Genomic DNA, 24,606 nt, shown 5'->3' with positions numbered 1-24,606 from the left:
GTTTAGGTACTGCTAGTCGGGATGGGTGCTGTTGCAGAAGACATGTTTGACAACCCAACTCTGATGTGGACTTTTGTATAAATAATGTTTTGTAATAATGTAACACTGCTGTGTAAGCTTAAACTTAATTATGCGATTTAATGTAATGACGTGACTTATATTGTGTTTTTTTTATTAAAGTTTTCCGCTGTGTATATATATATATATAAAAAAATGGCCGGTGTTACACCACTGTTCTCCCTCTGGACTGATTATGACGCCTTGCGGTCTAACGATACCACATAAATAAAACCGTCTATTTCGGTCATATCAATGCCCTTTTATAATCATAGCCTTTAACCTCCATAATTCGATCCATGGTCTGAAGTCACTCATAGTAATCTTCTGGATTAGAAGACCCTTCAAAATCAAGTGGATCTATCTTGATATCTTTTAAATCATCAGCTCATTTCCTATGCCTTCTTCTTCATTGTGAAGAAGCATGAGATCCATCAGTAGATCCATGGCTACCATCTTCAGATTCAGTACTGGAGGACACAATGGTTGTATCTCCATTTTCAGATCTAGCTCTATTTCTTCTTGGCACATCATCTTCCAATAAATTAACCATTCTTTCCATCTGATGTTGCAGAGCTTCAATAGCTCTATCTCTTCGAAGATTATGAGCTTCTTCAAGAGTCATATTTCTAGGAATCTCATCCATTTCAAATCAGATCTGGAAATAAGCTTTTCAGCTCAAAACAGAGTATGAACTGAAATAACAATAAAAATGATAATAAAGCTTCAGATTAGCAACCTAATCTCTGATACCACTTTGACGCGTAATTATGACTTTAAATACGCAATTTAGAACAAACTTTCTTCAACCAACAGATCTAAACATAAAAACCCCCTAATTTGTAACAGTAACACCCCAAAACAGAGTATAAAACTCTGAAATAAGAACACATAGGATAAAGAATCTAAACCCCTAATTGATAAAGATACCACCACAATCAGAGATCTAGAAACACTCCAAACCTTCAATTACAGCTGACAAAGATTCCACCACAATTATAATATCAAATATGAAGATTTGGATTTCACCACAAAGTTTGATAAAGTAACACCACAAACACTGATAAAGAAACCACTCTTAGCCACCAGAATCAAAGATTCATATAGACACATAGATTTTATAAATAGATAAGCTCTATCAAACTTTCATTCATTCATCAACCAAGTTTTACAATTACAAGAGCTCTCTATTTATAGGAGAAGCATAACAGCTACCTTCTAGATAAGACAAAAACATAAAAAGGAAAAGGTTACAAAAAAGACAAACAATTACAAATTAGCCAATAAGAATAAAGGACATAATCTGCAAAAGGTCTGCCATTTGGTAGTGCTCCTTCCATGATAAACAGCAGCCAATGATAGATGAGAATCTTCCTTGGACAGCTCAACATTCTAGAACAGCCACACACACGTGTTAAGCACATGACTTGGCCTAGTTATTCAAAAGCATAAGTAAACTTTGAATCGTATCAGCAAGCTGACCTTTTAGAAATAAAACAGCGTCATTTGCTGGTTGTGCTAAAGTTCATCTTGTTGGTTGTACTGAAGTTCGTCTTCCTGGTTGAACTAGCTTTATCAGATGAGTAAAACTTTACTGGTTGAACCAAAGACATTTTGCTGGTTGAACTAAAGCTCGTTTGCTCGTCCGGCTAATGGTTCTTCTTCTTTGCTGGCTTGCCTTCAACTATCAAAAACTTTATTCATGAAAAACTTAACTATTTCAGTTTAAGGACTGAAGTAGGGTAACCCCTGAGCCTCTTGAACCAACTCCAAAAACACTTAGATGATAAGAAAGAGATGGCAACAAGACCATTGCTTGGGCAGATTCGGGTGTAACATCTTTTGAGCTTGTGCTGGTTGCGTTGCTGGTTACATTGCCCAGCTCACCCGCATCATCTTGTTAGGAGTGGGGTGTCTTAATCTATGTCTCATATAAATAGATCAATTTTCAGATTAAATGACAGATTAAAAGACAAAGAAACAATAATTTTACTTGCCGAATAAAAAATTGTACAAAAACAGGTCATTGAGTGGAAATTAAACACTCCCTAACTCTCCTCTAAAAACCAGACAACTTCCTTAAAAAATATCAACCATCTATAAACCGCTTCGACCACTTTCAATCATGACGTCATTCCTCTCAGAACAGACCGCCACATCAGCTTTCTCGCTTCATTTCATCCCCCATCACACCTGACACAACTACCAACAGTGACAATTCTTCATCCTCATCACACACCTCACAAAAAACTAATTAAATAAATAGGTCACAATTGTTTAAGCTATATGTTCAATAATACACCATAAGTATGAGAGAGATTCGTGCATCAATATGCTATACGAGGAAAAGATGCAGGTCGGAGCCAAAGCATAAGTGAGGGCATGACAATGCCAATGAGCCCTCAAGAGCGGAGTCAAAGCATAAGTGAGAATGGAAGCGTTGGTAATGATCTTATAGTGGAGTAATTAAGAAGAGCACTAGGAGTCGTTCAATGTTAAATTTTAGTGTTAAATTTAACACTAGATTTAACACCGAGGCCAAAACAGGAGAAATCTTTCAGTGTTAAATCAATTATTTAATTATTATTATTTAATTTATTTTTATACTTTTATTTATTATTTAATTTATTTAACTAACAAAAAATATAATATAAATATAAATAAGTATCATTGTGATTTTTTTTTAAAAGTGTCCCATTTCTAAAAAAATTCATCCTTTTTGCCATTTTTTAATAGTCTTAAATTTACACCAAATAACTTAAAACTTACACCCTCTTTATAACATGGTCTCCTTCTTCATCTCTGCTCTATGCAACTAAAAAAGAAAATCACAGCACTTGCAAACTCAAAGAAAAAGAAGGAAAAAAGAAGAAAAGAAAGAAAAAATAAAGAAGAAGAAAGGAAAAAAAAAAAAAAAAAAGCAAACAGCGTCGCCCACTCGACGGTGAGCTCCAACGCCGACTTTTAACGGCTGTTTAACGGCGAACGGGAGTCGGCACATCCGCCATCCCCGGCGTTAAATTTCAATAACGGTGAAAAAATGCTTCGACTCCTGGTGCTTTAAGTAGTAACCATATAAGTTGATTTTATAACTGCTATTTATCAACTAGCAATTTCTTAAATGTGGTCATAAATGCTTTCTATAGCTCCTAAAAAAAGTTAATGAACAATATATGTGATTAGAAACTTGATTTGTGATTTATTTAGTAAAAAAAAGTGACAATTTAAGATTGACCCATCAAAAAGGGTAGTTTCGTAATTAGGAAGGGAATGCTTGATTAATTGGATCAAACAAGGCATTTAAGGTAAGCAAACTAGAAAAGGCTTCTCGAATGCACTAACCGATTCCTATTTCCTACTCCTAGTCTCCTACTACACGATTGTAAAATTGACACATTTTGATTATTTTTTATTTATTTTTATTATTATTATAAACTTATAATTATTTACTATATATTTATTATTATTATTATTAATATTTTAAATTTTAATTACTTTTGTCATTGTAGTGGTATTCATATCTTAATACTTTATTTTACATCAATCTAAATGAGTAGTCATCGCTTACCGTCGCGAAATCATTTTGTACATGTTTAATTGTCGTTTGATTACTTTTCATCAGGGACATATTTGTCTTTTTATTGTTTAAAACAATAGTAAATACATCATGCTCATATTTTTATTAATGTTATAAAGTAACTAAACACTAAAAGGTACAATTATGGTATTTTACAATCAAATAATAATTGGAACTTATTAGTAGTTACAAAAGTAGTGACTAAACTAATTATACAAGTAATGACGTCACATTTTCTCTCCCAAATCCAAGTATATATTCATATATTTAGACCTTGATGCCTTGCATCCAAATAAAGCATTCGTTCTTTGCTTTACCATTTAACTTACTACCACTTCACAACAACCACATTGATCATGGTAGAGAAGGCAACCATGTCGTCATGGGGGCTGAGCCACCTTTTCGTGACGGTTTTCTTGTTCAATTTCTCTCATTTTATGGTTGTTCCAGCCATGACCGACGTTAGCATGGCGGCACTTTGTCCCAGACAAGACGAATGCTCCTTCGCCATCTATCTTAGTGGATTTCAGCAAGCGGTACATTTCTATAAATCATTATTTCTCTTCTATTATCGATGTTAAAATTGTCTCAAGATAGCCTAGTTATTGAGATCTTGGTAAACATAACCTCCTCAGATAGTATGAATAACTTTTATTTTATTGAGAATTTGAATATCTTCTAACTCAACAATAAAAGTTAAAAAGAGCCGTGTTTATTCAAAACTAAATGTCTAAACTTGAGGCAGTGAGATGTGAATATTCGTGGTTTCGTGTGTATATTGTAGATTTGCCTTTCAAAAAAAAAAAATTTGCAAAAAAGTTGATTGACCCGAGTTTAGTTGATTCCACCAAAACCTTAGTGTAAATGTCCCTTGAATCGACAAGTTTTCACAAAGTTCAACTCCTGGCCATTTTGTTTTAGTAGAAAATCAAGACGAATTTAACTAAAATGTTATGTACTTATGTTCATATTTGTGACTTAAAGACATGACATGAAACTACTATATTGGAGTTAATCGGTTTGTGTTTCCCATATAACTAATTAAAAGAACATAATGTGTGTATATAAGCTTAAGGGAACCTCTTTCTATCACTATTTGATTTTAAAGTACTAGAAAACTAACGTACTCATTGTCTTCCAAAAAAACTAAAGTAACTCATAAGTAGGCATGTCATGTTATTATGAACATATACGATATCAATGTTGCTATATACAATGCAAGTCATACAAAAGAAAATATGATCACATACAATATTTTCGGTTATGATTCTGACCGAATAACTAAAAACTTAGACTATACAATAAACATATGGCATTCTATATGATACCTTTAAATATCTTATTGATATCGGTATTCACGGAGGAACTGTAAAAAGTTATGAGTTCAAGTTTAAGGGTAACATTATTAAAAATTTGTGTATAAAATTGTGTACGATGTATTGATGCTAAGGGTTTGGTCCACTAACAATTAGATTTGAGCCATATTAACATAATACAGTACATACATATGATGTAGAATGATATTCACCGATATAGTTGCATACCACTTGAGGACTTCATCATATGTTACAACATTTTTTTACGTTATAACTTACTTTGCCGTAAGAATGAGCAGCAATTTAATAAGAAATTTTGTCAATTACAACAATGTTCACCAACACTAAAGTAAAAGATTTACGAATATTTGTTATTTTTTAAAAAATAAAATTTTGTAACAATAGCGTCCGACGTCAAGCCTCCAGAGGTGATGATTTTTATGGTGTTATGTGCATATATTGATTATGAAACTAATGTGTTGAGAGTATCAATTAACTCTAAACATTTTAAGATTTATGACTAAAACGATAATATAACCCATAAAACTTACTCTCTCATCTTCGAGTTTAATAGTATCAAACAAAAAACACGTAGTTTAAAAATATTTTTATCAAATTATATTTTTTGTTTATTTTACAATTTACTACTTATTTTCTATCTATATTTTTGTTTTATATTATAAAGTAAGGGTAGTAGAAATTTTATTTTATTATTAATATTAATATTAATATTAATATTAATATTAATACTTATATCTAATAGACAAAATTTGTCTTATTCTCCATGAATAGTCCTATTTTTATTTTCACTTTTCACAAAACTAATCCCCTAACTTTCATTAAAATATAAATCAAACCCCCACTTTATACCTAATTCTAAATTCTAAATTATTATTATTTATCTCATTGCTAAAACCAAAAATACTGAATAATAACACCCCCCACGCTTTACCGACTTGTACGCAGCGCTCAAACAGTTGGACCCACAGGGGCCACTACTGTGCTACAGTTTCTTTTTTTTTTGTGGTCCCCAACGTTTTACAAAAAAATCAACGAACTTTTTTTCTTTTTTTTCCCTTTCATTCCTCAACGATAAAAGAACAACTTTCATAAAAGGAACAACCCTTCAATGTGCCTAAAAAAATGTCGAAAAACATTCTTTTTTACAAAATAGATCAACTAACTTTTTTTTTAAAAAAAAAACTGAACGCTAAAAGAAGCAACTTTCACAAAAGGAACAACCCTTCAATGTTTAGATGTTGATAAAAATTCTTTTTTACAAAATAGATCGAGACTTTTTTTTTAACTCGCATTCAAAACGGAGCCCCCGGCGCGAAACGAGGGCTCCACAACTAGTTTTTATCTATTTATAAATATAAGTTATTAATTTAGAATATGTTAATTAAAACAGAATATTTGATCATTAGATTTGGACCAATGAGTCCTATTTATCGAAGAGTATCAATCAAATACTCTAATCCGTCTTATCTTCTTGAAGTATTTCTTTTTGAGTCGTTCTTATATATAAGAACTAGTTCATTGACCCGTGAATTCACGGGTTTAAACAAAATGCTTTATTAATAAATACACTTTATAAAGTTACTTGATAGTACTGAGTAATATATTTGATGAGTGTAGTTTCTTTTATCATATAGTTTAATTTGTGTATTTTATTTTCTTCTCTATTTTTAAGCCATAAAACTTTTTTTTATCTTTAATTTAAATGCATGCCATTATGCAGTTTACAAAACATATAATTTGAGCATACATCTTAGTTTGCAACATAAACACCAAAAACTTGTGTAAAAGGAACAACCACTTTACAAAACACACAACTCGGTCGATCCATTGTAAACTCAATATGCACAACAATCTGAAATTCGGCAACCAATAGGTTCCTTGATCCAACTTTCCTAAGCTAGTTTGGCCTTGCTTGACTTTGCCAAAATCCATACATATACCCTGAAATGAACTTGCTTACAAAACATGAACAGATAGTATTATGTAATAATTGGTAATTATGTATAAATTGGGTACATGTCACTAAATTAAAAAATACAACACTTTATAAAATAATATAATATAATGTAACCATCAAGAAAACATAACTAAACATACCCATCTGTTTAAGCTCAAAAAATATCTTACGTGTATCTTGTATCCTTTCTCAAAAGCAATATATAAGCAATCAACCAACCTTTTAGATGATGAGAACTGGTCATGCCTTTTTATGTAAAGAATAGAGAAGCACTATATTGGAGGATGAAAATATGGTCATTGTCACTGATGAGTTGACAAAAAAAATTACTGTATAAAATTCGAGGGTTCTTGAAACTATAAACCCTTTGTATAGACCATAACTACACCTTAGATAAAAATAAAAAATAATAAAAAATAATAAAAAAATAAATAAATAAAAAACTGAATTGGCATATGGTTATTACAATGGCAATCTCTTATACATAAATCCATGTTTCAAATCCTGAAACTTGAACATTTAAGTACTGATCAATCATATAAATCTAAATAACAATTCTAATGATAATTCTTAATCAATTTATGTGACGCCCCGTACAAAATCATCGTGTACGATTCGTCATCAACAGGATCTTTACACGGTGAAACACTATATGCTGTTTGAAAACCAGTTTGCATTCATAAAAGATAACGTTTTTATAAAATATAGCGTGCATCCTATGAATAGGAGCATAATCATAATTATTTGACCCTAAGGTCGTTACAAAGCCATTGTTTGAAATTAACATAAACTACGAATGCAACAGAAAAGTTCCATGAATGAGACATCTCTAGTAATGCAGCGGATAACTAATACAGCAGGTCCTTAACAGCAATTCAATAACAGCATGACATCAAGTCTAACAGCGAAAGCAATAAACCTCTAGGCACCTGAGAAATACACGCTTAAAAAGTCAACACGAATGTTGGTGAGCTATAGTTTAAGTTGTAATACTAACGTAAGATAGGCCACGAGATTTCAGTGCTGCAACAGCGTATCAAAACAGTATGGAAAGTATATGCATAACCGTGGGCACCCGGTAACTAGACTTAACGTTTATAACCCCCTGAAAGTACACTTGGCGAGTGCGTATGTTCACGAAGTATTAAACACCCGTTAAATGCTAGCGCGACTAGCCCAAGTGGGGATGTCAAACCCTATAGATCCATATCTAAGATTCGCGTTCACCGGTTCAAAAACCAATGACTAAACGTTACCGTCCTAAGTTGAAGTTTATGCCGTTGTATAACCCACACTGTAACGACCCGCACTTTTTCGATCATTCTATACTTATAAGATTAATATTTACATAAATTAAACCTTGCCAACATGATAAGCAATCCAAATTGTCGAGATTTATATTTCCGAAAAGAGTTTTACACAACGTTTGACCGTCTAGTTTGACCGATGATATCACGAACTATACAATATATGATAATTATACGTTTGTGTATATAAATGTATATATACATATTTAACATGATTAATAAATGTTTTAATATCTCATTTTGTATTAATAACAACAAGTTATATGTGTATTTTGAAACTACTAACTTAAGTTTTCAAAACGATAACTATACGTAACGTTATTTGACATAAATACTTAAGACTTATAATGTTTATACATATATCGTATAAGTAATGTATTTAATCACTTTTAAGAACTTAAATACATAAAATCATATAAGTGTATTCACAAAAGATAGCTATATTTGAATCCTCATTCCATTTTTCACAAAATTTCTATACGTATACCTAGAGTATTTGTACTCGTATCATACCAAGCTTCTATACGTATTTACTAATAGTAAATACACATCAAAATCACCACCTAACCAGCCATTATTCATGCCATGAGGGCTAGGTAATTGAACTTGGAAGCAATTAGGACTAGATACATAAAATTATCACTTGAAATTTTGTCTCCATACTCCCCCATTCACGTTTTTTTAAAGGGTTAGGAGTAACCCATTTTTGATTCATTTTACTCCAAGTATCTAGCCAAAACACACACATACTTATGAACCCTAAAACACCTTAACCACCTCAGCTCATAACCTTGAAGATCTAGCTTCAAAAACCATACTAAAACACCATAAGAAAACCATACAAAAACACTTCAAGAAAACCCTCCAAGAACACCAACTTACTTCCAATCTTTCATCCACTTCTATCACCCTTGTGATTCTAGCTTCTTACTTCTCTTTTACAGCAACTTCATCCAAGGAACTTGAGGTAGAATATATGTTCATAACCTTATTCGATTCATATATATATAGCTATCATATTTTGTGGTATACAAGTTTAACAACAAGAACATAGTTTGAATGTTTTCAAACTTGTTTGCAAACTAAATAGATCCTTCTAACTTAACTTTTAAAATACTTCAAGACCTGTAATATAACTTATGTATATGCTAATTTAACAAGGTAAAACTTGGTTTTTCAAAGTATAAGTATTTTTAGAAAAATGGTCATTAAATGATTTTGTTGTAACGAAAATGATTAACTTCATAAGTTTCACTAAAGTTTGACCTATGCCGTGTGATTTTGAATACAAACTAAGGTATTTACAGTTCATAGTCTTAAAGAGGGACTCGATCCAAGGAGATGGCAAGTTGAATCAACGAAAACGGACTTGTAACGAAGAAACTATGACCGAAACAAAATTGGTTATCCAAGGCTTAAATGACTTCGGGATTCATTGGAAAAATTTACATAAAATCACATACTTCTAAGATAACATGATATTTTATATATATGTACTCATAATTCAATTTCATATGGTTCAGGATCACCCGTAAGCAACACGAGAAGATTAATCATAAGATCCCATGATTGTACGCAACACGTCATTTGACAACACCGGTACCATGGGTCAAGATTAATCTCGACCAATACATTTATGATGGGGTTTTACGGGAGTTTTATTTATTTCGTTGGGGGTTGTATTTATTCATTGCGGGTATATTAAACATCTAAAAATGAACCATTAAAAATTGAATTGCTAACCTCGGACTGCTAACTTCGGACTAAGGAAATATTCAAAGTATTAAAAGTATAACAAGTATATATATATAACGTTTGTTTAAAATGAAAACATATTGATATATTATATATGGATAGGTTCGTGATATCAACCGGAAGACCGAGTCAAATTATTTATATCATCAATACAAAAGTGAGTATATAGTCCCACTTTTAAACTCTAAATATTTCGGGATGAGAATACATGTATTTTATGTTTTACGATATGGACACAAGTAACTGAAAAATATATTCTACGTTGAGTTGTACCACTGGCATACTTCCCTGTAGCTTGGTAACTAATATTTACAGCGGTATTGTAAACGCGAATCCTGTTGATAGATCTATCGGGCCTGACAACCCCAACCGGACTGGACGACCAGTATTCAACGGTTGCACAGTACTTCGTTTTTGTGACTACACTTGGTACGGTGTAGTAAGATTTCATATTAAAGGGAATATGCGACGTGAAAATGTTAAGTATGGTTACCGAGTGCTCAACCACTTAGAATACTTTTATTAAACTGTTTATATACGAAATCTTGTGGTCTATATATATATATTGCTGCCGGCATTAAACCTATATCTCACCAACTTTATGTTGACCTTTTTAAAACATGTCTATTCTCAGGTGATTTCTAAAGCTTCCGCTGCATCATGTTGGATCTAACCAGGATCTTGCGTACGCATGTTTGTGTCAAAAATAAAACTGCATATCCAAGATGTTGTACTGTAAAATATGCTAGAAACCGTGTTGTTGTCATCATTTGTAAAGTTTGTAAGTCGAAGATTATCGCTAAACGTTAATCTTCTTTTTATTGTCTTAAGTTTGTAACAAAAATAATGGTTATGGTTTGTAATGTATAATATATGCAGTTTTCTTTCAAAAATGTCTCATATAGAGGTCAATACCTCGCAATGAAATCATACGTTATCTAACGCGTTCTTATGGTTAAGGACGGGTTATGACATGTGGTATCAGAGCGTTGGTCTTAGCGAACCAGGTTTGCATTAGTGTGTCTAACCGATAAGTCGTTAGGATACATTAGTAAGTCTGGACTTTGACCGGGTCTGATTTAAAAACCATTGCTTATCATTGTTGGTTAAAATTTATATGTAAATATTATGTAGTACTAATGGGTTAGTTGTTATATGATAGATGTCGGGCTCAAAACTTGTTATCACATTCAGCGATTCCGAACCAGAATCTTCAGATTGTGTTTCAGTCATTAACATATCCGATGACGAAAATGGTATTTTTGGGGAAGACTCACAATTTCCAGATGAACCAACTATAGAAATATCGGAAAGTGAACCCGAAGAGGAAAGTGAACCCGAGGAGGAAAGTGAACCCGAAGAAGAAAGTGAACCCGAGGAAGAAATACTAGAAATTACGAAAGAAAAATTCGATCAAGGAAAGAAACGAAAAGCGAATGAATTAGAAAATTCAAATCCCGAACTTAGTAAGAATGACGTAGCACCAATTCCACTCAACACTACCACCCCTATTCCCGCTATTCCTATTAGTGCTATCCCCGCATCTAGTTCTTCGGCTCCTCAGCCAAAACGTAGGCAGACAGCTAGGATAAGCGTTAGGCCATTCATTGGAACTAAACGCCCTAGAAAATAGACCGAACGATGCACTGCCGTATTAAGCCATGGAATCATATAATGTTTTGTATAATATTATTAGTGTGGTTTGCTTAAAGTTTGATGTAAGATAAGCATATGTAAAATAGCGAAGTATGAAATGCAATAATTTTCCATGGTTAAGTATTATTTAGATTGTAGTAATTGATTCTGTACTAAGCTATTAAGTATGAACATTAACGGGTAGGTACTACCCAAGATATAATTATAAAACGCTAATAAGAAGAAAAGGCTTTTATAATAATACCTGGTTCATATTATTAACAAGCTATAAATGTACTATAAATACACACTACATCTATAATAATCCATGTGAATAATTATTTTCTTTCATTAGGAAATGGCGCGATTGAACCGAATGACGGAACAAGAAGTCGAGAACTTCATCAACCAGCGAGTCAACGATAGAATGCTATGGGTCGAAGCTGCAAGAGCTACTGCAGTTAATCCAAATCCTCGCGTAGGATGCTCCTACAAGACGTTTCAAGCTTGCAAACCTTCATCATTCAGTGGAACGGAAGGACCTATCGGTTTAACCCGATGGATAGAAAAGATGGAGACGGTGTTCAAAATCAGCGGTTGTGATAAAAAAGACATGACCAAGTATGCATCGTGCACTTTACAAGATAGTGCACTCACATGGTGGAAGAATTATGTGAAGGCGGTAGGAGGAGATGTAGCTTATGATACTCCATGGGAAGAATTCAAAGCAATGATAATCACCGAGTATTGTCCAAGGAATGAGGTTATTAAGTTAGAAGATGAGTTACGAAGTTTGAAGGTGGTTGGTACTGAAATCACCAACTACAACCAGCGATTCATGGAATTAGTTTTACTATGCCCTGAATTGGTCCCAACCGAAGCACGGAAGATTGAAATGTACAAAGGTGGTTTGCCCAAAAAGGTCAAGGCAAACGTTACGGCGTCGAAACCTAAGACAATTCATGAAGCTATAACCATGGCGAACGAGCTAATGGATCAGGTCATTTTGGACAAGAAAGCATTTAATACTGAGGTGAAGGTATTGGGGAACAAGAAAAAGTGGAATGGAGGTTATGATCGAGGTAACCAACAACAACCTTATAAGAAACAAGAAACCACGAAAGGTGCGGGTAGCGGTTCAGGCTTTGGTTACAAAGGACAAAGTCCTTTATGCAACCGTTGTCACAAACATCATTTTGGTTACTGCAGTGTGTTGTGCACCAAATGCAATAGACAGGGACATCTTGCTGAAGATTGTAAGGCTCTCGTTACAAATGCAAATGGTAACAAGACTCCTGCCACCAACGCAAATAGAACTGCTTTGGCTAACATTACTTGTTTTGGGTGTGGAAAACAAGGTCATTATAAGAGCCAGTGCCCGAATCAGAATGGCGGACCTGCACGTGGAAGAGCGTTTGTTATTAATGCTAGAGAGGCACGAGAAGACCCGGAACTTGTTACGGGTACGTTTACCATTAATAACTTATCAGCATCTATTTTATTTGATACTGGCGCCGATAGAAGTTACGTGTGTATAAATTTTTACACTAAATTGAATTGTTCATCATTACCTCTAGATGCTAAGTACTTGATTGAGTTAGCTAATGGTAAGCTAATTAAAGCCGATAAAATTTGTCGTGATTGTGAAATAAATCTAGCCGGAGAAACGTTTAAAATCGACTTAATACCCGTAGAATTAGGAGGTTTTGATGTAATAGTCGGCATGGACTGGATGTCCAAAATAGGAGCGGAAGTTGTTTGTGCTAAGAAGGCAATTCGTATTCCTGGTAAGGATAAAATGCCAGTGATGATTTATGGAGAGAAGGGTAATTCAAAGCTAAAACTCATTAGTTGTTTGAAAGCCAAGAAGTGTTTAGAAAAGGGATGTTACGCTATTTTAGCACATGTTAATAAAGTCGAAAAGAAAGAGAAGGGCATCAACGACGTGCCTGTGGCAAGAGATTTTCCTGAAGTTTTTCCGGAAGAGTTGCCGGGATTACCTCCATTTAGATCGGTAGAATTTCAAATAGATTTAGTACCAGGAGCTGCACCAGTGGCTCGTGCTCCATATAGACTTGCACCGTCCGAGTTAAAAGAACTTCAAAGTCAGTTAAAAGAATTACTGGACCGTGGATTCATACGACCGAGTACTTCACCGTGGGGAGCTCCAATTTTATTTGTTAAGAAGAAAGATGGATCTTTTAGGATGTGTATAGACTATCGTGAATTAAATAAGTTAACTATCAAGAATCGGTATCCACTACCGAGAATTGATGACTTATTTGATCAATTGCAAGGATCATGTGTTTATTCAAAAATCGACTTAAGATCGGGCTATCATCAACTACGCGTCAAAGAAGAGGACATTCCGAAAACTGCTTTTCGGACACGTTATGGTCATTACGAATTTTTGGTTATGCCGTTTGGATTGACGAATGCGCCAGCTGTATTCATGGACCTCATGAATCGAGTTTGTAGTCCGTATTTAGATAAGTTTGTTATCGTTTTCATTGATGATATTCTTATCTATTCCAAGAATGAGCAAGAGCATGAAGAGCATTTAAGGTTGATACTGGAGTTGTTGAGAAAAGAACAACTTTATGCTAAATTTTCTAAGTGTGCTTTCTGGTTGAAAGAAGTGCAATTTCTTGGTCACGTTGTTAATAGCGAAGGAATTCAGGTTGATCCAGCAAAAGCTGAAGCTATTGAAAAATGGGAGACTCCTAAGACACCAACGCAGATACGCCAATTTTTGGGTTTAGCCGGTTATTATAGAAGGTTTATTCAAGATTTTTCCCGAATAGCTAAACCGTTGACAGCGTTAACGCAAAAAGGGAAGAAATATGAATGGACCTCGGAGCAGGAGAACGCATTTCAATTACTGAAGAAGAAGTTAACTACGGCGCCTATTTTATCGTTACCAGAAGGGAACAATGATTTTGAAATATATTGTGACGCTTCGCGACAAGGTTTTGGTTGTGTTCTTATGCAACGGAAGAAAGTTATTGCATTTGCATCCCGACAATTGAAGATTCACGAGCGAAATTATACGACGCATGATCTAGAATTGGGAGCAGTCGTGTTTGCATTGAAGATGTGGAGACACTACTTGTATGGGGTTAAATTCACTGTGTTTACTGATCATAAAAGCCTTCAACATATTTTTGATCAGAAACAATTGAACATGAGGCAACGTAGGTGGGTCGAGTTAATAAACGACTATGATTGTGAAATTCGTTATCATCCCGGAAAGGCGAACGTGGTGGCCGATGCTTTAAGCAGAAAGGAACGAGAACCAATTCGAGTGCGAGCAATGAATATAAAAATTCGCATGAATCTCAACTCACAAATCAAAGAAGTTCAACGAGAAGCACTTACTAAAGAAAATAAAGGAAATGAAATAATGAAGAAGTATGAGAAGCAACTCGTTATGCGGGAAGATGGAATTCGATATTTTGCAAATCGTATTTGGGTACCGAAGTTGGGTGGATTAAGGAAGTTGATATTGAACGAGGCACATAAGACAAGATATTCGATACATCCTGGAGTTGGAAAGATGTACCAAGATCTTAAGACGCATTATTGGTGGCCTAATTTGAAGACAGACGTTGCAACATATGTTGGGGAATGTTTAACTTGTTCCAAAGTCAAAGCAGAACATCAGAAGCCGTCAGGGTTACTTCAACAACCAGAAATTCCAGAATGGAAATGGGACGGTATTACCATGGATTTCATCACGAAGTTACCAAAGACTGCCTGGGGATACGACACCATTTGGGTGATTGTTGATCGTCTCACCAAGTCTGCACATTTCTTACCTATAAAGGAAACGGATAGAATGGAGAAACTATTACGATTGTATATAAAGGAAGTTGTTTCAAGGCATGGAATACCTATTTCCATTATATCCGATCGTGATAGTAGATTTACCTCAAAATTCTGGCAATCACTACAGGAGGCACTAGGAACTCGTTTGGATATGAGTACCGCATATCATCCACAAACCGATGGACAGAGTGAGAGAACGATTCAGACTCTCGAAGACATGCTCAGGGCATGTGTGATCGATTTTGGAAACGGATGGGATAAATATCTACCGTTAGCAGAATTCTCGTATAATAATAGTTATCATGCGAGCATTGGAGCTGCGCCATTTGAAGCATTGTACGGAAGGAAGTGTAGATCTCCTATCTGTTGGAATGAAGTAGGAGATCGACATTTAACTGGTCCTGAGATCATACACGAAACGACCGAGAAGATAGTACAAATCAAGGAGAGATTGAAAACAGCCCGTAGTCGCCAAAAGAGCTACGCCGATGTCCGAAGGAAACCATTAGAGTTTCAGGTCGGGGACATGGTTATGCTAAAGGTGTCACCTTGGAAAGGTGTGATACGTTTCGGCAAAAGGGGTAAACTAAACCCAAGGTACGTAGGCCCGTTCAAGATCATCGAACGCATTGGACCGGTAGCTTATCGACTCGAGTTACCGCAACAACTCGCCGGAGTACATAATACCTTTCACGTCTCAAACCTTAAGAAGTGTCTTGCAAAGGAAGACCTCACCATTCCTCTTGAAGAAATCCATGTCGACGAGAAACTACAATTCGTCGAAGAACCAATTGAAATCATGGACCGTGAAGTTAAACAGCTCAAACAGAGCAATATACCGATTGTTAAGGTTCGTTGGAATGCTAGAAGAGGTCCCGAGTTTACTTGGGAACGAGAGGATCAGATGAAGCAAAAGTATCCACACTTGTTTCTCGATGACGCAAAATAGGTACAATTTTAAAATTTCGGGACGAAATTTATTTAACGGGGAGGTAATGTAACGACCCGCACTTTTTCGATCATTCTATACTTATAAGATTAATATTTACATAAATTAAACCTTGCCAACATGATAAGCAATCCAAATTGTCGAGATTTATATTTCCGAAAAGAGTTTTACACAACGTTTGACCGTCTAGTTTGACCGATGATATCACGAACTATACAATATATGATAATTATACGTTTGTGTATATAAATGTATATATACATATTTAACATGATTAATAAATGTTTTAATATCTCATTTTGTATTAATAACAACAAGTTATATGTGTATTTTGAAACTACTAACTTAAGTTTTCAAAACGATAACTATACGTAACGTTATTTGACATAAATACTTAAGACTTATAATGTTTATACATATATCGTATAAGTAATGTATTTAATCACTTTTAAGAACTTAAATACATAAAATCATATAAGTGTATTCACAAAAGATAGCTATATTTGAATCCTCATTCCATTTTTCACAAAATTTCTATACGTATACCTAGAGTATTTGTACTCGTATCATACCAAGCTTCTATACGTATTTACTAATAGTAAATACACATCAAAATCACCACCTAACCAGCCATTATTCATGCCATGAGGGCTAGGTAATTGAACTTGGAAGCAATTAGGACTAGATACATAAAATTATCACTTGAAATTTTGTCTCCATACTCCCCCATTCACGTTTTTTTAAAGGGTTAGGAGTAACCCATTTTTGATTCATTTTACTCCAAGTATCTAGCCAAAACACACACATACTTATGAACCCTAAAACACCTTAACCACCTCAGCTCATAACCTTGAAGATCTAGCTTCAAAAACCATACTAAAACACCATAAGAAAACCATACAAAAACACTTCAAGAAAACCCTCCAAGAACACCAACTTACTTCCAATCTTTCATCCACTTCTATCACCCTTGTGATTCTAGCTTCTTACTTCTCTTTTACAGCAACTTCATCCAAGGAACTTGAGGTAGAATATATGTTCATAACCTTATTCGATTCATATATATATAGCTATCATATTTTGTGGTATACAAGTTTAACAACAAGAACATAGTTTGAATGTTTTCAAACTTGTTTGCAAACTAAATAGATCCTTCTAACTTAACTTTTAAAATACTTCAAGACCTGTAATATAACTTATGTATATGCTAATTTAACAAGGTAAAACTTGGTTTTTCAAAGTATAAGTATTTTTAGAAAAATGGTCATTAAATGATTTTGTTGTAACGAAAATGATTAACTTCATAAGTTTCACTAAAGTTTGACCTATGCCGTGTGATTTTGAATACAAACTAAGGTATTTACAGTTCATAGTCTTAAAGAGGGACTCGATCCAAGGAGATGGCAAGTTGAATCAACGAAAACGGACTTGTAACGAAGAAACTATGACCGAAACAAAATTGGTTATCCAAGGCTTAAATGACTTCGGGATTCATTGGAAAAATTTACATAAAATCACATACTTCTAAGATAACATGATATTTTATATATATGTACTCATAATTCAATTTCATATGGTTCAGGATCACCCGTAAGCAACACGAGAAGATTAATCATAAGATCCCATGATTGTACGCAACACGTCATTTGACAACACCGGTACCATGGGTCAAGATTAATCTCGACCAATACATTTATGATGGGGTTTTACGGGAGTTTTATTTATTTCGTTGGGGGTTGTATTTATTCATTGCGGGTATATTAAACATCTAAAAATGAACCATTAAAAATTGAATTGCTAACCTCGGACTGCTAACTTCGGACTAAGGAAATATTCAAAGTATTAAAAGTATAACAAGTATATATATATAACGTTTGTTTAAAATGAAAACATATTGATATATTATATATGGATAGGTTCGTGATATCAACCGGAAGACCGAGTCAAATTATTTATATCATCAATACAAAAGTGAGTATATAGTCCCACTTTTAAACTCTAAATATTTCGGGATGAGAATACATGTATTTTATGTTTTACGATATGGACACAAGTAACTGAAAAATATATTCTACGTTGAGTTGTACCACTGGCATACTTCCCTGTAGCTTGGTAACTAATATTTACAGCGGTATTGTAAACGCGAATCCTGTTGATAGATCTATCGGGCCTGACAACCCCAACCGGACTGGACGACCAGTATTCAACGGTTGCACAGTACTTCGTTTTTGTGACTACACTTGGTACGGTGTAGTAAGATTTCATATTAAAGGGAATATGCGACGTGAAAATGTTAAGTATGGTTACCGAGTGCTCAACCACTTAGAATACTTTTATTAAACTGTTTATATACGAAATCTTGTGGTCTATATATATATATTGCTGCCGGCATTAAACCTATATCTCACCAACTTTATGTTGACCTTTTTAAAACATGTCTATTCTCAGGTGATTTCTAAAGCTTCCGCTGCATCATGTTGGATCTAACCAGGATCTTGCGTACGCATGTTTGTGTCAAAAATAAAACTGCATATCCAAGATGTTGTACTGTAAAATATGCTAGAAACCGTGTTGTTGTCATCATTTGTAAAGTTTGTAAGTCGAAGATTATCGCTAAACGTTAATCTTCTTTTTATTGTCTTAAGTTTGTAACAAAAATAATGGTTATGGTTTGTAATGTATAATATATGCAGTTTTCTTTCAAAAATGTCTCATATAGAGGTCAATACCTCGCAATGAAATCATACGTTATCTAACGCGTTCTTATGGTTAAGGACGGGTTATGACACACACACATATAAAGTTTAAGTACTCGTTCCTAACATGTAAAACGTAAAAAGCGCATATATTCTCAGTCCCAAAAATAGTAAAAGTGGTAAAAAGGGATGCTATAACTCACAGTGAATAAGCAAGACAAGTTGTTACGAAAGTATGCAAGTAGAAAGTCGGTCCGAAAGGTCGTCAACCTAAATCAAAGGCTACTAGGTCAGTAGGTTATCTTTATAAGTTCAAATAGTGCATAAGTAAGTTTAAGTGTCATCATCATCATCATTCATCATTCATAGAAGCTAAGTAAACTAATCAAGTATAGAGGTCAAACAATAGGCTGAATTAGATCAGCTGCTACGACCTCTACGTAAATCAAAAAGACACAAAATCAGTGGCCATTGCTCCGTATGGGAGTCCTCTAGTTGCTGACCAATTTCTAGACTCAAACTCGACTTCGTTTGACCGTGGCAACGGTTTAAGTGTGAGTAGGTCCGAATTTTCAGCACAACGTTACAAAGGAGTATTGACTTTCGGAAGGCCATAGATCCTAAACCGTAACTCGGTTTAAGACGAGGTCTAAACGGAAAATAATCTACTCAAAACGAGCTAACTGAAAATCAACTTTATAGTAGCCCAGGTGGTCTGATCAGACATGAAAAACAGTAGCTAAAGTGCTCTGGTGGGGTTCTTAGTACTTGATGCTCATCACGGTTCTCATCCTTGATGCTTGTAGCTTCAAGTGTACAACTCGTTGATGGTTTAGCATCACTTTTGACCAAGATTCACCATCAATACACAATATGTTAAGACCAAGTAAGAACACAACTCATTCATGAGTCTTAGATGGATGATGAACCAAGGTTACATCATATCCTTAGTCTTAACACAATTTCAATTCACAATAACAATTAAAGCTACAAACTTTACATCAATTCAACAAGTATAAGCACAATCTAAGTCAAATGAGGTGATGGAACCCTAAGCTAGAGAGCTTGGATCCTTTTCACACAAGTTACAAGGTTGCAAAGCTAGAAAGCTTGAACCTTTAGTGTTCTTGAAGATCTTGAAGCATAAAGCTTGGATCTTGAAGATACATGAAGATTGCAAACAAAAGTTTGAATCTTTTTCACAAAACAACATGATCAAAGCAAAAAGAACTTAGATCTAACAAAAAGATATGAAGATTCAAGCTAGAAAGCTTGCATCTCAATTGTTCTTGAAGATCTTGAAACATAAAGCTTGGATCTTGAAGATGCATGAAGATTACAAACAAAAGTTTGAATCTTTATCACAAAATAATAAGATTAAGTAAAAGAAAGATGAATTTACAAAGTTGGTGAAGATTCAAAGCTAGAAAGCTTGAATCTTCAATGTTCTTGAAGGATTTATGCTTGAATCAACAAGATATAAGCAAGATCAAAGCTAAAAGGAACTTTGATCTCCATAATATGATGATGATGACCACGAAATTGAAAGGAAAAGAAGAAGAAAAAGAAGACTTACAAGAAGAACTAGAGAGGAAAGAAAGAAAGAATTAAGTGTGTGTGAAAACCAAAATGAGAGCAAGTGTAAAATGGGAGGTAAATGGCTAGTATTTATAAGCAAATGGGATTGACATGGATTGGTGACATGGCACCTATGGTGGCCGTGATTTTGAGGGGAGGGGGAGGGAGACACAACTTTGCTTTTTGGCTAATGGTGTCTAAAGTGTGTCCTTATGCTATAATCCCATGTGACAATTAGATAAACCTTATCCATTATGCTAGTATGACTCATTAATTAATTTATTTATTATTTATTTATTATTATGGGCCACTAGTAATAATACTTGGGCTAATTAATTGGGTCACTAGCTAGAGTAGGGTGGGCTTGAGCCCAACAAGGTAGAAAGTCCAACAAGACTAACTATTGGGCTTTAGCAATTAAATAAATAAAATTAAGCATCCAAAGGCCCAAGTAATTATTATTATAAAATAATAATTAATATTTCGCTGTTCAAATATTCCGGTTCCGACAAAATTCAAACGTGCGCGCAGTCCGCGGTTTATTCGTAACGGCAAGTAACACCAACGGTTATAAAGCATCCGGTGGACAAGTTAAGCCTTCTACATACACCAAGGCACGTTTTAAAGTATATATGAATATAAAATACGTGTGCCAAGGTTCCGGAGTAATAAAGTAACACAGTAAGCACAAATACGCATTTTCGCAAAAATACAAGGCATAAAAGCAAGTCGAAAAAGCCGGGTCGTTACATTACCCACCTGTTAATGAAAATTTCGTCCCGAAATTTGAGGAGTGACTAAAAAATGGTACCGTATTTAAATAAGAAGTAGCGTATCAAAGTTTCGAAAGATTCGTGGGCTCAAAGTGAGCTATTTACCTTGAAAGGTACTTAAGCGTATAAAAGTAAGAATAGGCATGTGCCATTATTTAAGTCTCTTGTCCTAAGAGATCAACAAATTGATTTCATTTCTGGTTAACATGAATATGTCATCTGAATATATATCCACAAAAGGAAAGATGTTGTTTTTAGCCTTACAGGCATCTTCAGCAAGCTGGATGCATGAAATGCATCATGAATGTTACTAAGCTTATCTAAAACATTGAGCGCTTATGCCGTAATACAAAGCTGACAGATAGAATGGAAAACATGGTGATTCACAACCATGCGATTTGATGTCTGGATAGTGTTAGCCACGGATTTTACTAATCCCTTAAATTCGGAAGGAGACCACAGGCATAAAGAACCCGATATTTAAGAACGTTTCATTTGACTAAATGAATTGAAATTTTAGCTGAAAGTGAGTAATTGGACTTATTTTCAATGCAAGCCATAATTATCTATAGTGTCTTCAGGACGGTCTGAACAAACAATGAAGTATATCACCTTAGTTTACCATACTACAGGTGAACAGTTCCATAATTTAACTTTTTCCTTTCAGTTACATGTTGAGGTTAGGGTTAACATTAACTAGAACAACATATAGTTGCAATCGGCGAAGGAAGGAATGTGTGGAGTAACCATATCTGTGTTACAGACGTTTTAAGCAGTCCCTTCCAAGAGGATAACAAGATTCATAGATTCTTAAGGTATCTTATGTTACATTTTCGAAAGAAAATCGCACGAAAGGTGTGGTCCTTGAACGAGAGTGAATTCTCCGAACAGTTCGTTCTGAATTTATCCTTATACTTAAAGGGATGTGAGGATGAGAAGATACGTGAACTCCTGGTCATAAAAAATAATTTACTCCAAGTTAAGAGAATCTCCAACAATGATTTCTTGTACCTCAACAAAATGAATCCTAGAGATGACGTTTACGAGGGTGTTGCGATTAGCCGTGAAATATTGAGAGTAGAAACCTAACTAGTTCCTTTCCTACAATCGGGTAAACACTGAGTGTACATAAGAAGACTGATTTATCGGCTCGCGTTTTTGCCAAGTCTAACCTTAAGAGGAACATTTCATGAGCGCAAAGACTTCTTAACAAATTTTTTTTTAAAATCTGCCACCCAAAGTGGCTCAAGCGTTTTTAACAAGCATTTTAATAGTAAGCTTCATCCCTAACGGAGGGCGAGAAGAAGTGTGATCCATACATGGTGTAGCTTAATACGAAAACCTTTAAAATCAACCAAGGAAGTTTTGAAAAACCTTTAAACGTTTGATGTGACAACATAAACGGAACGAAGTTCTTAGTAAATTTAGAAATATGTACAACGTGTACCATTTTGCATAAAACTATTTGACTTAAGTTAAACAACTCAATAAAGGAGCGATTGTTAAATAATTTGAAGGTATAACTTAGTAGGTATTAACCAAAATAAGTAAGGGTAAATTTGTTAACTTAATTATATATATACATACATGATTTTATAAATCGAGTAAGTGACCGCAAAATTTTATTACTTTCATTTATCCATAATCTCGTGCGGACCGCAAAAATAAGCAACGTGTAAAATCAAAATATTTTGATAAATATAGTTTTTCGTATTTCAGAGGTTATGAGTTGAAAAAGGTCGAGTGAAAAATCTTTGAATCATCGGTTGACATGTTACTAGGTAATGAAAACTAATGACTTAAATATAGTTTTGAAAGTTATCAGGACCTAAGTCTTTGGCCCAAAAATGTTCACGTGCGAAGCCGTTGCTAAAAAGTGAGGTATGAAGGATAGAGCATGAGGATGAGAAGTTAATTGTTTCTTAACTTTGTAAAAATACCAAACAGGTGATGGCCAATATTAAAGTCGGAGTACTGATGATGTTAATATCGCTAGATGAGAATCCCTTGGAATAAGTCAGTACTTTGAGTTGTGTAAGATAGAGCATCGCTCCGACAGGTGTGAAGGATAAGATCCCTAGGGTAACGCAGTAATTTTGAATGGTTTAAGTGTTGATGTGTAGTGACCCGAACTTTTCCATGTTTATATATATTAATTGAGATTGATATTTACATGATTAAATGTTTCCAACATGTTAAGCAATCAAACTTGTTAAGACTTGATTAATTGAAATATGTTTCATATAGACAATTGACCACCCAAGTTGACCGGCGATTCACGAACGTTAAAACTTGTAAAAACGACATGACGATATATATATGGATATACATATGGTTAACATGAGATTATGATAATTAAGTATCTCCATAAGTATATTAACAATGAGTTATATACATATAAACAAGACTACTAACTTAAGGATTTCGAAACGAGACATATATGTAACGATTATCGTTGTAACGACATTTAAATGTATATATATATATATCATATTAAGATATATTAATATATCATAACATCATGATAATATAATAATTTAACATCTCATTAGATATAATAAACAATGGGTTAACAACATTAATTGAGATCGTTAACTTAAAGGTTTCAAAACAACACTTACATGTAACGACTAACGATGACTTAACGACTCAGTTAAAATGTATATACATGTAGTGTATTTAGATGTACTAAAATACTTTTGGAAGACTTCAAGACATATATCAAAACACTCATACTTAACGAAAATGGTTACAGTTACTTTCCCATTCTTTTCTTTCATCAAGAATTCTAGTCGTATTCTTACCCGTATTATACACAGCTTCAAAACGTACTTACTATGGGTATATACCAATAGGAACTAGCATGGGATTCCAATCTTGATTATGTCATGTATGACTAATCAATTTTAACTTCTACCATGAGCTAGTCAACTAACTAGAACTCCTTTTAACCCCACTCACCACTCACCACTCACCAATTACCACTCATCATTCACTCCATTTCACTTCCAATTCTCTTTCTAATTCTCTCTCAACACACACACACTATTATGAACGTATTTTTCCAGTAATTAATCATCATCTTCATCAAAAATCACTTCAAGAATCAAGCTATAATCATCATAGGAAGAACACATCAAGAACACTTCAAAAATCC

At 34.2% G+C, this 24,606-nt stretch overlaps 1 protein-coding gene across 1 annotated transcript in view; it reads left to right on the top strand.

The window, feature by feature from the left end:
* The first annotated feature begins 3,990 nt into the window (after positions 1-3,990).
* Positions 3,991-24,606, top strand: part of LOC139868961 (uncharacterized) — an 85,004-nt gene continuing 64,388 nt past the window's right edge. Inside the window, exon 1 of the mRNA XM_071857295.1 lies at positions 3,991-4,170. Within this exon, the coding sequence (XP_071713396.1) occupies positions 3,991-4,170 (180 nt within the window). The remainder of the gene's footprint in view (positions 4,171-24,606) is intronic.

This window comes from Rutidosis leptorrhynchoides, chromosome 9 (assembly GCF_046630445.1).
Source record: "Rutidosis leptorrhynchoides isolate AG116_Rl617_1_P2 chromosome 9, CSIRO_AGI_Rlap_v1, whole genome shotgun sequence".
In the NCBI taxonomy this organism is placed as follows: Eukaryota; Viridiplantae; Streptophyta; class Magnoliopsida; order Asterales; family Asteraceae; genus Rutidosis; species Rutidosis leptorrhynchoides.
The sequence above is the reverse complement of the archived record's forward strand: the minus strand, read 5'-3'. Positions and strand labels throughout refer to the sequence as shown.